At 33.0% G+C, this 18,286-nt stretch overlaps 1 protein-coding gene across 1 annotated transcript in view; it reads right to left on the bottom strand.

Moving 5' to 3' along the window:
* Positions 1-4,119: 4,119 nt before the first annotated feature.
* The window catches only part of LOC108907547 (cAMP-specific 3',5'-cyclic phosphodiesterase-like), a 134,055-nt gene continuing 119,888 nt past the window's right edge, over positions 4,120-18,286 (bottom strand). Inside the window, exons 2-3 of the mRNA XM_023454197.1 lie at positions 7,124-8,102; positions 4,120-4,216 (exon numbers count right to left, since the gene is read on the bottom strand). Coding sequence (XP_023309965.1) covers positions 4,120-4,216; positions 7,124-7,938 — 912 coding nt within the window. The 5' untranslated portion in view covers positions 7,939-8,102. The remainder of the gene's footprint in view (positions 4,217-7,123; positions 8,103-18,286) is intronic.

Here is an 18,286-nt window from a genome sequence, read left to right as displayed (position 1 = left end):
CGGATAAACTACCACCCAGTACAACGATTTTACTAAAACTTTAAGAAATAATACGCCATAATAGTCCAAATAAATGTGCCAAATTTTACTCGATGGGCAAAAGGGTTATGAAGTTATTAACTAAATTAGTTTTATTTTTGACAACTTTGAAAGCTTGTAACTCAAAAATCAACTTTTTTTTTAACTTTTTTTTCGTAGATCGTTTTTATTTATCGTCCTGAATATGCAGTCAAACGTTGTCGGTGAAATTTGCGGACACCCTGTATATAAAGAAAAGTAATCGAATTATGCGCCTTAAAAATATACATTTTAAAATTCAATAATGACTATGAACTTTAATTACGTGTAATTAGATACTTTTTGAATTTGGGTGAAATGTAATTTCCAAATATGTTATATTTTAATTGCCACTGCCACTGACAAATAATCTTAGTTGTTTGCTAGATATGGCCGGTGTAATTCAATGCTGGACGGGAGTTATAGTCCGCGGAGTAGTTGTTTCCTATAATATAATTAGTTAAAAACTCAGTGGTCTTTGTTATTATAACTTTCAACCACTTAAAAAAATATATTTTATTTTCTTTAGGCGGAATAAGTAAGTCATAGTTTCACCTAGCGACGTTATTGCAAATTGGATCAATAAGTGGACTTGATCTATTACTTGAAAGAATTTGTGATTTTTAAGATCAACTGTGAAAAATTTAAATTTTTCTAAACAAGGCTAAACCATTTAATTTAGTTAGATAACACTCTATTACTCAATTTTGTGTAGAATGTTCTCGCTTACTATTGGAAATTTTCCGACATATACATACAGGTTCGAAAAGTCCCCATAGTATATCGGCCGTTATGTGAGAGCGATAAAGTAAGTGATAGAAATCTGTGCGATAGAGAAGGATGGCTATAATGAAGGCGTCTCATAGTCACCGCCCGTTTCGCCCTTCCACAAATAAGATCCACTTCCACTTGTAATTCAGCGACCGGTGGTTATCTTTGTTTTCGTCGCCTTTTCTTTAATAGATGTCACTACTTATACAATTTCGGCTCCGGTATTCCGATATGTTAATACAATCCGTTAACAGAGGGCAGCACAACGCGTAACAAAGAAAACTTTTTACAGTAGCTAGTAGATACCTCTGTTTGTAAATCTAGTGATCTTGTTTGCCGTATTGAGAAGTTATGCAAATGGAGTATAGTGCTCAGCTGCATTTAAAGTTCATTTAGTTGTTATTTAAGTATACTTTGCCCACTGTTAACGGATTGTATTAACATATCGGAATACCGGAGTCGGAATTGTATAAGTAGTGACAGCTATTAAAGAAAAGGCAAACGCCGAAAACAAATATGACCACCGGTTGCTGAAAGTGGAAGTGGATCTTATTTGTGGAAGGGCGAAACGGGCGGTGACTGTGAGACGCCTTCATTATAGCCATCCTTCTCTATCGCACGGATTTCTATGACTTACTTTATCGCTCTCACGTAACGGCCGATGTACCACGGGGACTTTCCGAACCTGTATATATTAATCGGAGAGATGAGATCTCAGTTAAGGAGACGCTTGGTTTGCATATACCTTATTCTTCAATATACTTGAAACGTATTTAGAGCTATCTCGTCAAGTTGAGTACCTATGGCATTAAATTCTTAGATACTACTTAACGTGCCCCCTAATAGCTTCTTGACATAACGCGATTAAATCACACCTTTAGAATATTTTATACCCTTCTCTGCACACAGAAAAACTCGTTTAGTTTACAAATTTTGCCAAGCTGATTTAAATGCACACTATGGGAATTAGGAAATAATACTGTACCAGTGAAAATTCCTTTGAATAACGTTTTTGGTGTGAACTGTGTAAACGAATTAGTTCCACTAAAATTTCCTCTTTGACTGATACAACGGTATGTGCTTCGTATTTCCTTCTAAGTCTTATAAACATAAAATGTTACATAGAACGTAGTAAAAGATACTGCAAAACTAATGCAGAATATTGCTAATGATTGAACTTAGTAAGTATCCAATTCATTGTAGTTACACCCAACGGTAATAGGGTTATTCACATAAATTTCTATACACTTTTGAAGAATTTTATGTGATGTTAAAAAGGGGCGTCCCAAAACTAACGCAGAATTTGAATTGTATACCATTTTGATTCCGAAGGGTTGGCAGCATTGTAAGGGTTAGACAGAATGGAGCGCTATGCGACGAACAAGCCAGTAAAGATTGTGAACATTCATAACAAGTACGGAGAGTGTGTAGCTGAGCCTGTGCGTAAATTACGTGCAATTTTCGGTAGAAGCAACGCCTAGAATGAAACAACTGTGAAAATATTAGATGCCAAATTGAACAAAGACGTTCCGTTGCAGACAATAAAAAAACAGGCCGGTATTGCACTGGCCGTTCAGCCATATAGTATGGTGGAAATTTCCGTAACCTCAGTGCGTCGTCGCCTTCGGTCACTGCAATTAAACATTTCAAAAAGCTCAATGCAACGGATTTTAACAAAAGATCCGCATCTGCATGCATTCAATATTCAGCTAACCCAGGAATTGAAACCATATGACCATTTAATGTACAGGACATTCTTTAATTATTGTATGTTGGAGAATCAATAAGTGGACGGTGATTTTGCAACGAAAATCATCTTTAGCGACGATGCGCATTTCCATTTTAGTGGTATGTGACAAAATTGAAAATGCGGCTTGGAAAGTAGTGACTGTCAATGGAGAACGATATCGAGATATGCTATTGAATTTTTTCTCATTTGGATGACATGGATTTGGATGACACCTGTCATAAGGCAGGTGAAACTATCCACTTATTAGAAATTTAATGGATGACTCATATCACATAACAGTGAAGTGACTTGACCATTAAGAACATGCGATTTTACCAAATGCGACGTCCAAAGTCAATTATCCTCAAATGAATACCATTCCTGAATTAAATGCAGAAATTTGGAGAGTTATCATTGAAGTTAGCCGCAAGTATGCGAAAGCGCGATACAGAATTATGAGTATGCCAAATGAGTCGTGGAGGACAACTGTCCGATATCCTTTATCATATTTTAATGTTAATGTCTACTCTACTTAAAAATATATAAAAACTTTGCCAACATTTTAATTAATAAAACATTTTTTCCTTATATGAAATGTGTTTCTTTTGGGACACCGGTTATGTGTGGAAAAGAGAAAAATAATTTCGATGCTGTTAGAGACTTACGAGCGTTTAACCTACCTATATGCATTTCCTTGCATATAATAGGAACTTCGTCCATCAAAAAATTATTTCGCGCAGTTATTACAAAAATAGCTATTACGAAATAGTTATTTCTATACCTAATCATATTATTGTAAAAGAAAAAAAATATATCTATTATTTATTTTCAGTGCAATTTCAGTTAGTTTTTTTAATTCAGTACAGTGTAATGCTGTCAGAACTAAGCCTCGGGACATAGGCGTACGCTTAATTAATAAAAAACAAATTAAATTATTTACAATGCACCACCATAAATACCAACGGATAGGAATTAATTACGCAATATCCGCACGATAACAAATCCAACAGTATACTAACGTGACGTGAACGTGAAAAGCATTCTGAGGGAGCAGCTCACGCATGTCTCAGTTGACACGCTTGACACGCCATTGAATTGCAGCTCTCTCTGACAGCCCTAAGTAAAAGTAATAACATTTTTAACATTTTGTATTTCCAAGAATGAAGTACGTATTTATGTATCAACTATGTTTATTCGAACTGTTTTGTTAATTTGTGATGTTAGAAGTAATCTACTTTTAATTATGTTGTTAATTTTGCGCTAATATTCTTAATTTCCAATATTTTTCTAACTACTTATTTATATATATTTTTAAGCTCTATCGATAAAATCATAAGAAGCACTGCAAAATAAAAAACAAATTCACATTTCGTGGAATTGATTATTTATATCTGTAAGTTAAACACACTATTTCACTCATCACCAGTTTTGTTGTGTTTGTAAAAACAACATGCAATCAAATCAACAAAAAAAAAACAATCTAGATAAATCTGTCGCAAATTATTACTAGGTAGAAACAAAAACATAACTAAAACACAAACACTACAAGCAGTCTGTGGACTTTAAGAAGCTGGTATTAAGTGCGTTGTAATAAATCTACTTATTAACCTTAAATATCTCCGACCAAATCTAGCATCCATGGTAGCCATTCCGAATCCCCTGTACGGAGAAATTTAATTACAATTTTCCTACTTTTACAGAGGTGTACCTGTATCACAAATCAAAATAAAGAACACTTTTCCTGCATAAATATACAGAGGGTGTTTTATAAGTCCGTTTAATAATTTCAAGACTTGATTGTTTTTTACCAAAAGCCTTAATAAACCACATACCTATTCCAATATAAAAATTCACTGACTTGATATACAAATCTGACAACTAATGCCAGAGATACTAAATATAAGAATTGGATAAATGCATTAAATTTGTTTTCCACTTCTTTCTCAGTTATAATTTTTTGACCTTGAGCTTGTCGCATAAGAATATTTTTATCGGAGGTTTGTAATTCATTGTCATTTAATTTTTTTCAGGAGCTATGTTAGTTGTCGAAATAATAGAATTCTTACGACAGCGTCGTTTTTACTTTTGATAATTTCAATGTCTATGTTCTGCAAAAAAATCCTATGTAGGTACTTGTATTTTTTTTAACAAAGCTTATTTAGATTTATTCAAGTGTGTGATCAACTAATATCAATTTTAAATTTGAGGAAATAATTTGAAAGTTATTCAAGTTTTCGATTGAAATGGAATGTGTTGCGAATACCATTAAAAATTATGAGTATATGCACTTATTCGGTTTCTGTAATAATAAGTGATGTGGATTTTCTACTGTTCTTACTCACAATATATCCCAATACCTTCGCCATGGGTTGACATATTTATATACCTACCGACTTAATTTAATTTTTCTGGGCCAAAAAATTTAACATTCTTGGTTTGAAAGCGATTAAATTTTGGCGATCATAGACTCAAATACATAGCCTTCGTTTTCATGACGATCAGTTCTTCTCTTAGAAGAATTTTTAATTATTGGTCAACTCCTGTGAATTTGGATAAACCTGGTAGCACGACTCTAATAAATATTTAAGAAAGTCTAGAATACTGTGTGAAATTAGAAAAATGTTTTACGTTCATGAGTATCATAACAGGAATAAAATTTGATTCCTTCACGAAAAAATGTCAGCTGCCTATCAGATCGCCCAAACTGTCGCTTCGTCTGTGGGTTAGCTGTGGAACTATTTTTTCTTTGATTCATTAAGGCTTTTTGGTCCAAAATATTCTAAACAATACTGTTCTGAAGTGCACACACGCACATCCTGTTTGTGGAGTCTTATATTTTTATCAATGAAAAATTTAGCAAATCAGTTGCAGTTAACTAAATAAATTATCGATAAAAAATATTTTGAAATATGCTGTATGGAATGTAGATATCTATTTTGATAAGGGACACAGATACAATCATATGTATGCCACGTAGATACCTAAGCCAACTTATTTCAAATACTAATTGTTTCAGTTTAATTTTATTTTATTTACAAATAGTATAATAGAAGATCAGTACTTAAATTAAATCAATACATATTTGGTGCTCTCTCAAAACAATTAAATAAATAAATACAGGCTGTTTCAGAAAGACCTCCCGTAAATACAGGGGGTGATAGTACCACAAAAAATAAGAATTTGTGTCTTATGAACTATATGTCTATCTTCTCTTGTTTTCGAGATACATAGCGACAAAATAAAATTTTTTGAATAGAATTTTTATGAAAATTTCCAAACAGCGCGAAATATTTTTATGAAATTTGGTATTCCGGAGTTTTTAAGGATGCCAAATACGCTGGTCTAATTATTTTTTGTCTATTTCGTAGAGGGCGCCAGTTATGTTCCTATTACATTTTAAGTTCTAATTTTCTCAAGGTTAGGTTTACCATTCGGGCTTCAACTTCTAATGTACAATTTCATTTTCTAAAAATAATGCGCTCTTATTAGAACTTCCTAATGTGGACGGTTTTCGAGAAAAATGGCTTTTAATTGAACAATATTATGGTGTATAAAATAAGTGACTTCTCTCAAAGTTGGCTTATGTCAAAACTTATAAATGGATGTCTCATAAACAACGCATACATTCTTAGTAATATTTTTAAACTCTAATTAACTTTATATAAAAATTTTAGTGACTGTAATTAGTCATTACTAACTACAGTTACTAACAATCAATAAAATTTTGATATAAGGTTAATAAGAGTATAAAATATTACTAAGAATGTATGCGTTGTTTATGAGATCCAAAAATCCAAATCTACTTTGAGAAATGTCACTTATTTTATACACCGTAATATTGTAAGAGTTTAATTAAAAGCATTTTTTCTGGAAAACCGTCTACATTAGGAAGTTCTAATAAGAGTACATTATTTTTAGAAAATAAAATTGTACATTAGAAACTGGAGCCCGAGTAGTAAAAAACTTAACCTTAAAAAAATTTGAACTTAAAACGTAATAGGAATATAGCATAACAAGCGCCCTCTGTGAAATATCCAAAAAATAAGTAGACCAACGTATTTGGAATCCTTAAAAACCCCGGAATACCAAATTTCATAAAATTATTTCGCACCGTTTGGAAATTTTCGTAAACATTTTATTTTGTCGCTCTATCTCGAAAACAAGAGGAGATAGACATATAGTTCATAAGACAAAAAATTCTTATTTTTGTGGTACTATCACCCCCTGTATTTACGGGAGGTCTTTCTGAAACACCCTGTATAATATTATTAAACTGAATTCTCAAAAAAAAAATAAATTGCTCATCTTACTACAACGTATCTACTAAAACAGAACAACGAAAATTACTTTCATTAAAAAATCTAGCGATACGAAATAAACAATCAGATTATATGAAGCGTCAGCACCTACTGGAATTATATTTCCTATTTTTAGCCTCATTATGCGATCTATTAGTTATAATCATTTTTATCATTAAGAGAACTACAGATAACTATAATCCCGTCCAAGTGTTTTATCTTCTATTAAACCAGTAATCTGATTACTTTAAGATATATGAATACTTACTCGAGGCCATGTTCGGAGAAAACTTCACTGATGTCTGAATCGCTCCTGGGTAGGATCAGCTTCGGAAGAACTGTGGCCCTTTTTCTCCTGGCTTTAAGCGTCGCAGCAGACATGTGAAGCAAATCAGGCATCTTATGAGGCGAGTGTGGTGACAGAATTGTAAGTTTCCTGTCACCTGGACTTAAATTTAGGTACCCAGCAGGAGGAGGAAGGCTCAAGTGTTGCGGAATTCTCATTTTTCCTGACCACAACACCCTGCGTCTTTCGGCACTTATAGTCTCGTCGCTGCCTAGCGCTGACGCTGACGAAGCCAGCATGGCACCCTCGCCGCTAACTGCGTGTCTTTTCAACTTGATTTCTCTTTCGATGCTTTCTAGAGACTTGGCCTCCGTGGATTCTGAATACATTCGCCTCATGTCTCGCTCGCTTGAGGTTAAAAATGATTTTGGGGATGTCCTAAGGCTTTCCATGCTCTTGGCGGTTTCGCTTCTATGGCCTGCGCTTAAAAACTGCCCCTTATTCGCTTGCTTGGAATCTGGCTCGTAGTCTTCCTGGGAAGAACTTGAATGGGGTGATTTTGATAATAAAGAATACCTAGGGGATGCCCTTTGTGATATGGATTCCGATTCTGATTCTAATGAGTCTCCGCTAGCTTGGTGGGTGACTATCTGGCACTGAGGTATAGCATCTAATTTTGTGTCGGAGGGAAAAGTAGCTGTTGATGTGCGGGATAAGGATTGTATGTTTTGCTGGGTTAGTGTTACTGTCGACGACGCCTTCGACAGAGAAGTAGTTTCGTCCTCGTCCTCCTCCATCGCGACAGGTAGTTTTTTAAACACTTTGAAGTCCTTTATCACAAATGTTTGTCACAAAAAGCACATAGTTGTAGGGTTTTACTGTCCTAACTTATTTTTTAGATAGAGCCTTATTTCGCTGCACTAATTTTCTGTTAATAATAAAGTTTTGCTGCAACACAAACCTAGTAACAGAACAAAACGGTACGTGGACTTTAATGTAACTTCCAAACTGTTTAATAAATCATTTACAATCCAATATACGGCTGAAGCAAATGTTCGTGATTACATTAATTATTTCACCAGTTTAAACAGCGATCGTTATCTGATAGCTGATAATAAATTGAATGCAACTCTAACCATACTGATGCCTACTGTTGTAAACCCAATGGCTGCTAATGATCTAATCGATTACCATTTCATGTCTTGCACCAGTAATTTAGTAAAGATAGTAATGGTGACAGAATACAACTTATCAAAGTTTTCTTATCGTTTAAATATTTTTATCATCCAATACAATATCCAATTCAGCTGTTTTCAGTAAAGTAAACGTGAAGTTAAACGTTTCAATATTTCATCTCAAAAATTTTCGAGGAAATGACTAAAATTTTTATATTCGACAGTACCTAACATGTCTTATATTCACTATTTCACAAACAAACAGTTTTATATAAATAAAACGAATTTTTAACATATTTCGAATTACAATTCATCTACTAAGATTAGTATTTCAGTAATTATGTTTTTAGGGTGAGAATTCTAAAACAGTATTCATTTTATGCTCACCCGTTAATGTTGCCCATCACGCCTTTTTGGTGAAGTAAATATGACGGCGTGTTTTGTAACATATGTGAATAAAATAATAATAACGAAAATTTACTTAATGTAGAAAAATACTAACAAGTAAGTAAAAAAAATCTAGCAGTTTTCGAAACAGAAGCCGTGATTGTTTGCTTCAGTTTATGTTGGGAAAACTATCTTGTCCCATAATATTTAAAACCAATGTAAATTAGTTTGGACAAAAGGAATCGGAATTTTATTGTCAAGTCAAAAAAATACGGTCTTAGAAATAGTTATTTTATTGTTGAAATATTTCAGGTGAACTACTCTCCGCATTTTTTAGCCGCAGTGCCCTATTTTAATTATAATATCACCTTTGAAGTATTTTGCGTTTAGGCTAATTTTAGAATTATTAAAGACACCTGACCGTAATATAATTTTTCATGGGCTTAATTGTTATTTATTTTGATGTTAGGAAATTATTGTGTCTAGGCATATCAAATAGACGAGCGGTCCACCCCTAAAAACCAAAACCAATTTTTTAGATTTAATATCAGCATGAAAGGCCTTTCAAGTATATAACAATTTATCGTGATCAAAAAAATTGTGTGCGTCGATTCAATTTGAGTTCTCCTATCATATTACGCGAAAATGAAACGCGTTTTTGTTACCCTGACTCCATACTTGCGTCGAGAGATAATTTTTTTAACATTCGTTAGAGAACATTTGCATATAAAAGCCGTCTAATCATGCATACCATCTACAATATTTAGTGAAATGATTATTTGCAAAAAGTTGGATCATTACCACCTACATTATTAAGGCCTCCAGGCTTCGCAATTGACGTCATTTCGGGAGTGACAGATGTTACTGCGTAACCCGAATCGTTAACGATATAGATATTAAAAGTTCAGTGAAATTAAGTAGATATAGACAGTGTATCGTCCCGTAGCTATAGTACAAAATTTGGTATAAAATACAAGATTTAATTACGAACAAAAAAGATACTATAAAATATTTAATTAATCTTTTTAATTCGAATTAGAAATACCAAGTTTTTCGCTGCACCCCGTTGATATTTTTCTTACATAAAACAGTTATGTCGCATGTTTAAAAGACTGATTTTTAAGGGAATTTAGTTTTTTTGTCGTTTTTTACCATTAAATCATCATTAATGATACATGAGACGTACTTAACTGAAAGAAATCCACCAAGTGAGGAGCTTTGCTAAGATATTTTAGCTACAGTAGGTAAAATTTTTACTATCACAGAAGAAAATTCATGCTGCCACAAGTAAGTACGTTTTGCTGAAACGTGTTTGCTACCACAACAAAAAAAGCCCTGTGGCTATAAGATAGTTCAGTTGGAATTTTATTTTAGTCGACTGTCTATCTGTCCCAAGTGAGTTGCTTTACTCGGGTAAGTGAATGTACTTTTTTAGAATTGATCCAATTGGGGTTAGTGAGTCCTTCTTTGTAGCAAATTAGGGCTGACTTACTGTAACACTTAATAATTTCCAGAATAAATCGGAATTCGGCTCAATGCGCATGCGCGATTACGCGTGCCTTATGCTGACCATGGTTTCGCCCATAGAGAAGTTAGATGTTTCGCCATTTTGCTGTAACACGGAACACGGGATATACGTTCGTCAATTGTTAGTTTTTGAGCCAGTTTTCAGTTATCTAACAACTGCCAGAAAGTTTTCAATTTGGGTATTTGCAGGCTGAGTACAAACTCTTACTTCTCGAATAGGGATTTCAAGATTATTTATGCTCGTTGTACAACATTTTCAGTTGCATTGCATGGTGTACGAAGAGCCAACAACAATGAAAAATAGTAAATACGGAGTTGACTCACTTGGAGTTAATGAGTTGACTCTATTAGGGTTAATGAGTTGACTCGCTTGGGATTAATGAGTTGACTCGCTTGGGGTTAATAAGTTAACTCGCTTGGGATTAATGAGGACTCGCTTGGGGTTAATGAGTCGACTTGCTTGAGGTAGCAAAGAGATTATAGCAAAACTGCCTACTTACTGCAAGTGAGTTGCTTCCAGCAAAGCAGTTTTTCTTGTAGTAAGAAGGCAATTCACTTGGCAAAGAGGTAGAAAATACAGTGGTCTTTTGTCACTAAACAGTTGCACTAACTATTAACTCAAAATCATTCCTTCAGTCTAACCTTAAATTTAGGGTCTGATTTAAATTATCGAAACAAAATTAAGTTTAAGTATAAGTCACACATAGAATTATGTAAAATTGGGTTCTATAATAAAACCCATCTTGTAATACAACTAACAACAAAGTGTGCGTCGACTTCAATTATTTACAATTAGAGACTAACAGTACCAGGGAAAACAAGAGCATCGGATATGAGGCTTTGTAGTATAAACAGTAAAGACTAAATGATTTTTCCTCCGCACACCTTCATAGAGGAATATTTACTAATTCTACGAATATTCGTACAAGTTTTCTCATGCACTATTTACACATCGAAAAAGTTCTGTCATTGAATTCGACTCAGCTGTAGCCCATTTAGCACAAACATCCTCAAAATTTTGAGTAATTGGCAAAAATAGTGAAAAATCGCCGAATATCAAATTTTTTAGTTACTTTCTTCGATTTTTCACTATTTTTTTCAATTACTCAAAATTTTGGGGGTATTTGTGCTAAACGAACTTCAGATTTGGATTCACCACGTCAAAATATATAAGGTCTATTGAGTCAAATCAAAGGTACAGACCATTCTTTTTGTGTGCCGGTATTATTAAAACTTTAAAAAAATCAGGCAATTGCAGCTATTGAACAAGAAGTGGTACTATGCTACAGATTCCTTACCACCGCACTACTTTATTTGAAAAATCAACATTTTACGCAGGTATAAAGATTGTCAATAATCTCCTAATAGTCGAGGCAATGAAGCACTAAAAAGGCCAAAAGTTCGGAATTTTTTCCATAAAGACGGATCGGAATGCGGTTTTTTGCATTCTCTTCCAAAAATTTTTTGTAAAAAATGTGGGTACTTTGTGTTTCTGACAAACCGGAAATTGCATTGCTGCAGCCAAAAATACATTCAAAAAATGCATTTTTTGAGACGCCTTTTGGTAGATTTCAAAACTTTGAAAATAAGAGTCAGAACTGGCCCAAATTGGGTACTCGGGGGTTTTCGAGGTCGCTGATCACGATTATGGGCCAGGCCACGTTCAGGCCCAGGTTACGGTGCACCAGGTGTACAGGGGGTCGTTTTCTACGTGAAATTTGGATTAAGCGCCCCAAAAACGCCTCTACGATGATTTTTGAGTTGTTTTTGGCGATCTTGTTAGGAAAATTCTCGGAGATGACGTCCACGTCCAGGTTCGGGCGCACCAGGTGTCCGGGGGGTGTTCGACGATGGTATATTTGAACTCAGCGACCCAAAAAAACCCCGGGCGCCGAGTTTCTCTCCTTCCCCGCGTGATTTGTGGGAGAGTCCCACGGAGATGACGTTTATCGGCGTTCCTGAGCTCCAGGTGTTCGAGGGGTCAATTTGAACATCATAATCGTGATCAGCGACCTCGAAAACCCCCGAGTACCCGATTTGGGCCAGTTCTGACTCTTATTTATAAAGTTTTGAAATCTTCCAAAAGGCGTCTCAAAAAATGCATTTTTTTAATGCATTTTTGGCTGCAGCAATGCAATTTCCGGTTTGTCAAAAACACAAAGTAGCCACATTTTTTACAAAAAATTTTTGGAAGAGTGCAAAATACCGCATTCCGATCCGTCTTTATGGAAAAAATTCCGAACTTTTGTGCCTATAAGCTGTGTCAAAAATTAATCAAATTTTACATTTTATAAAAATAAAGTATACCTACTTAATAGATTTGTGCTATGGTAGGGTTGAAAATGTTTTCTCTTACTTTGTATAAATTTTTCTACGTTGTTTTATATACATATGTATGTATGTATGTATCTAAACTTTTTTGTGTTGCAATTATTTTTAACGAATTAAATTTTCAATTTCATAAATTTGTCCAAAATAAAGTAATATTTCTAATATTTTAGGGCTCTTATCAGTAAATCTCTAATTATAAAGGTGTCCATTAAATATACGTACAATATACAAATGAACCTACCGATTTAGCAGCACGAAGAATGAAATAACACCGGATTTTTTCTTCAAACATCTCCGAATTCTCATAATGAAATTTATTACAATCCCGCAGGTTTGAAATTGTTCTTTCGTAATTGGAAAATAAATATTTTAATGCTGTTTCCGTAGAATAACTCCCTCGTATTTCTTCCCCGAAAAAGGAATCTTGTCGCTGTCTTGGGAGTATATATTAAAGGTTATTATGTAATTATGAGAAGAAAACGTTTATTTTGAAGAGTAAATTTACATCCACCGCACGGAATACGCCAGAACAAATATCCTCAAACAGAGATTTTAAATTGCCTGTAATTAATGTGCTCATTATTCGCAGGTTTTATAAAACTGAATATTAAGGCTGTTAAAAACACCCGAGAGAGTATTTATAGCATACTGATTATCGGCTATTTGCACCTGATTTGTCGATAATTTCATTTGCAACTTTCAATAATATAAGTAGCAATGGCCAAAAAATTAGTATAGGTAGGTACGTCTTTGAGGGTGTTAAATATGTCAGCGTTATTACTATTAGTTTTTGACTTAACTAGGATATTTTATGATTAGTTTTTTGGGGTTAGGTTTCTTATGATGTTGCCATACACTAAAATCCAAATTTCAATTTACAAAAACATACAGGTATTACTTATTATTGAAATTACTGAAAACGTATTGTTTTTAAGAAAAATACCCACTTCTGCTACCTGATATGTGTTGTTCAACGAATACGCCATATTTCAAGGGAAACTTACACGGATGAAAATAAACCAATTTCAATCAAACTATCTTATTGTTAGTTTTGCTTCTTTTAAACGTTGGTAACCATTTAAATGGATTGTATTTGTTTTTTTAAATAAGACCGTTTTTTAAGTAAGCAAAATTGTAATGTTATTCTAAATGGGTTTATTTCCATACATGGAAGCTGTCTTTGAAATATAGTTCGCGGAAAAACTGCATATTAAGGAATAGAAGGTAAGTAGGACGGTCAATCACCCCTCCTTTAGGTCAATTCGATTTGGCAAACATCCTATATAACACAGTAGAAAACCTAACCTCAAAAAGTTATGATATAAAATATAATTGCATTAGGTACGTAAACTTACCTGAATTTAAAAAATTATCGAATTTCAATGCATTATATTCTTTATTGAAAAAGATATAACCAGCATTTGACATAAAAAAATTATATTTGTTGCCCTACATTTAAAAAATAAAAAATCTTATTTTTTTATGTTCTCTCAGTTCCTGAATTTGTAATACCCTGTATAGTAATAAACAAAACAAATACTAAATCCACATGCACATTGTGGCAACAAATATAGATAGTTATACAGGCTGTTACAAATTCGTCTCTCACTACAGGGATCTCGGAAACGGTAAGAGCTACGAAGTAGCTTAAATGGGGGCAAAGTTGCGTAATCAGGGGACCAACAACATGCCTCTAAAAAATCAGGGTTAACATGATTAGTTTTCGAAATATTTGAAAAAAAACGAAATTTTGGAAATCCGTTTTTGTTTCATTTCAGCCTTGTTTGAGGTGATATTGAAAAAAGAAAAACACTTTCTCAAGGCCACTTTTTGCCCTCTATCCAATGGCATAATCAATTTTTGTGTGTAATCGTTTCGTCACTCTAGGACCATCATCAACTTCATTTTTTTAAATACGACCCTAGAAATTTTATTACATTTTTTGCAAGCCTTCATGACCCCCAACTGTACTGCCTCAGCCCGAACCAGATTGAGACGCTTTGTCTCGAAAAATTCATCTTCAGTGTATTCGTTCCAAATTTATCTAATTTTTTTTATTTAGATTTCTTTTTTTATTGAATTATCTTACACTGTAAGTGTCGTTAGACCCTGTGAATTCCATCTAGTTATTTAAACCATGCATTAAAATAAAACATTAGAATTCTATTCCTGTGTCCATAGTTATTTCTAGGCTTCTCGAGTGCTCAAAATTCAAACAAATTCCGATCTATTTTTTTCAGGATATGCATACAAATACATCTGACACAGTTGCGGTTACAGGTATAATAAATTCCGATAATATTACGCTGATCTTCATTCTCAACCTTTGCCAAAACGAAAATGTTTTTGAACATTTACTGAAGTTTTTTAAAGAATAATATTCGGTTGGCGTTTTGGTTGTTCATATGCATTTTTAAGAATTAATTTGTCATAATAAAATTAAAATTGTACAACAACTTATTGAGTTATGTATGACCAAGTGATGGTAATAGTTAATAATAATAAATGTTTTATTGTAACGCGATATCCCTGTAGTGAGAAGTGAATTTACAACAGCCTGTATATGGGGAAAACATTTTCGTATTCTTCATTCGGAAAACCAGCAGCAATTTGTATCTTTTCAATTAAGTATTTTCAAACATATGTCCATAGTTTGTATTTACTTAATAATGAAGTTTCTTCATCCGTAATTTGATAGATAACATACTTTGAGTAATAGTAGTTAATACTAAAATTACACTGTGAATATGCATATAGCATATGCATATTGGTAGGGTTCATTTCAGTGCCTACAACACACGCACCACGGTCAGAGAAAAACTATGTTTAGTAACAATCCGTTAATCTCTATCGACAGCCAGCCAATCCATCGGAGGACCATCAAATGGATGGATTAAAATACGTATAAAGATAGAGAAGATAAAGCGGCATTACATTTGAGTTTATCTTTTAGCCGTTGTCAACTAGATTCTGCAGGATTCTTTTGTATTATTTGAAATGCAAATTCAACTAACTACCTTTAATTAATGTTGTAAATGTTTTAACTACCTTGAACTCTGTGTTCTCAGAAAATTTGGGGCATTGTACGATCACCGTTTTGACCGTCTTAATAGAGCGTAGTTATTTTGGCTTTTTGGTCGCATTTTATGTAACATATAGAGCCGTTTTCAATATAAAATGGAAAATCTAGCAATATGCTTTAACTACATTGCCTGCGATATATTATATAGAAATAAAAGGATGCAATAAGAGTAATTATTATTCTTAATATTTCAGAGGTAACAGAGAAACTTCACTTTGATAGAAATTTTATGACTATAGTGACATAAGGTTTGATAGATTTCTATTTTTAGTAATATATTAAATATAGTTTGTCGAACATAAATTTGATTGCTTTTCGACTACTTACTAATTTATTTTTAATACAATATGCTTTTGGAGATATCTTTCTCTTCATATTAGATAATCCCATTAAATCATATACTGCTATAATTGTCTCTTTATTTATATGCATATAAATATAGGAGTCTGGGAAGATTACAATGACCTCATCAGAACAGCTACCTTTTTTATCCATTAATACAAATGTCAATATCGGTATAAAAACTAAAGGACGTGTAGTAGGTAAATAGAACACCCGGTATATTTTTAAATAAAGTTTGCTTTCATTCGAATATAATTGACCATAATTATTAATTAAAAAATAACCTTTAGCAGAGATTACAGGTAAATAAAAATAAAACTTTACCTTAGTCATTAATGTTCTAGATAATTTCTAATGAGTCTCTTTTAATATTGTTAGTAGGTGCCTATTTAGAAAGAAAAAGGCGGGTTCCTTGTAAACCAATAATTAAACAGGTAGGGATAAATAAAAATAAATAAATTTGCATTATTTATCAGCGAAAGGTTGTTTTTTACCCCTTTACCCAAACGTGAAGCCAATAACAGCTGTTATTACCGGTTTTGTACGGTGAGCTGTAGCAAAAGGCCGACGCGACGGTTATGATCATCCGACCGAGTCCCGAGCTGTAATAATAAAACACAATTTAGAAATACCTGAAACAATATCTTTAAAATATACCACATTTTTTTTTTGTTTCCTGATAAATATAAAAGCAAATTAAAAAGAAGGGTGTACACACAATCAGATAATTATTAAAATATGCCTCATACTTACTCGTAAATTATATAAAGAATTACTTTATTTATCTAACCCAAAAATTAAGACAATTCTATTACGTTAATATAATAAAGAATTACTTTATTTATCTAACCCAAAAATGAAGACAATTCTATTACGTTATAAACGTAATAATTTTACTTCAATATCTACAATAATCTTGAATTTAAATCTTACTATAGACACATGATATTCAGAGTGGTAATGCCGGCAAATCTAAATGCATTTATCACATCCCAGTTGATACAGTGACATGGGTCTACAGCTGTTGAGATATGAGGACGGGCTGATGGTGAAACCTTACAGACTTGTCCACTTGATGCAAGTTAATCGAATTACTGTAACAATTACATCATTCAAACCCTCGGAATTGAATTATATGGTAATAATGCAGGTCGATATTTCATGTCAGTCTATCATGTCCCTGAAACGTGATTCCATTACATATTCGTATCTTTACATCTTTTTATATGCTCAACAATTTACAGGGATCTTCCTAAAGCGTTTGACAGAGTCAATCACAAAATACTATTATTCAAACCTCAAGAAGGGGAATCAAATGGATCTCTTTATCTCCTTTAAAGTTACTTTAGGATTATTTGACAGATCGTAAATGTTTGAATGAACAACTTTCTATCAAATGAAATTGACCTCTGTCCCTTTTGCTATTATGTAAGGATGTCACTTAGATTGCTTACTAATTAACTCAACTAGATTATTCCAAGTGTTTTAATAGTTGAAAATGTGTTTTTTAGTTTTATAATAACAGAGTATAATTCTTACATTTACTTAAAACATAGCTGCGATGTATAATCGCAACTGAATAAATCTTCCATCATTAGAAACGTTTACACAGCATTCTTAATTCAAATGTAAATTGTCCATACTTCTATCTATCTAAAGTTGGAATATGTGTCCTTCCACGGAATATTCATTCAATTTGTTTATTTCATCAAGTGATGCACATAAATTTCAAATTTCTTTGAGTGCAGACCTACTAATTTGTTCCATAACAACTATGCAAATTTAATTCCTCCGATCCTCTTTAAAAATTTAAAATTGCTCATACCAAACATTCAATGAAGAAGAGGAATACTACCGTTTTGATAACGTTCTTTTATATTATTATTTAACTAGGTATTACATAATATGCCTAGTTTATATAAAATGATTTTATTGTTAAGCCAGTTTCATACAAAACCAGTCATTAGAATTCTCTGCAGGTATACTCCAGTCGAATTAGATCATAAAACCTGAAAACTTGAAAAAATTATTATGTAGTCGACATTTTATTATACTTTATGACGAAGAAGTGTATGTATAGTGATAATATCAAAAAAGTAACTCGAAAGAAGTGACGCAGAAGTCGGCAAATTGCAAATAAGTGGCAAATTTACGTGTTTTTTCACTTCGTTTACTGCCCAGGAAAATCTAGACGACCTATCGGAATATTACTTATTTTATGTTGTAGGCAATTAAATTACCTACAATGAATGTAAGCTACCTAGAGTCATTTTTCACTAATGTGTTAACTGTAAAATAAAG

The sequence above is a fragment of the Anoplophora glabripennis genome, unplaced genomic scaffold (assembly GCF_000390285.2).
Source record: "Anoplophora glabripennis isolate ALB-LARVAE unplaced genomic scaffold, Agla_2.0 scaffold204, whole genome shotgun sequence".
Taxonomy (NCBI): domain Eukaryota; kingdom Metazoa; phylum Arthropoda; class Insecta; order Coleoptera; family Cerambycidae; genus Anoplophora; species Anoplophora glabripennis.
Note: the sequence above shows the minus strand (reverse complement) of the source record. Positions and strands in the feature narration are given on the sequence as shown.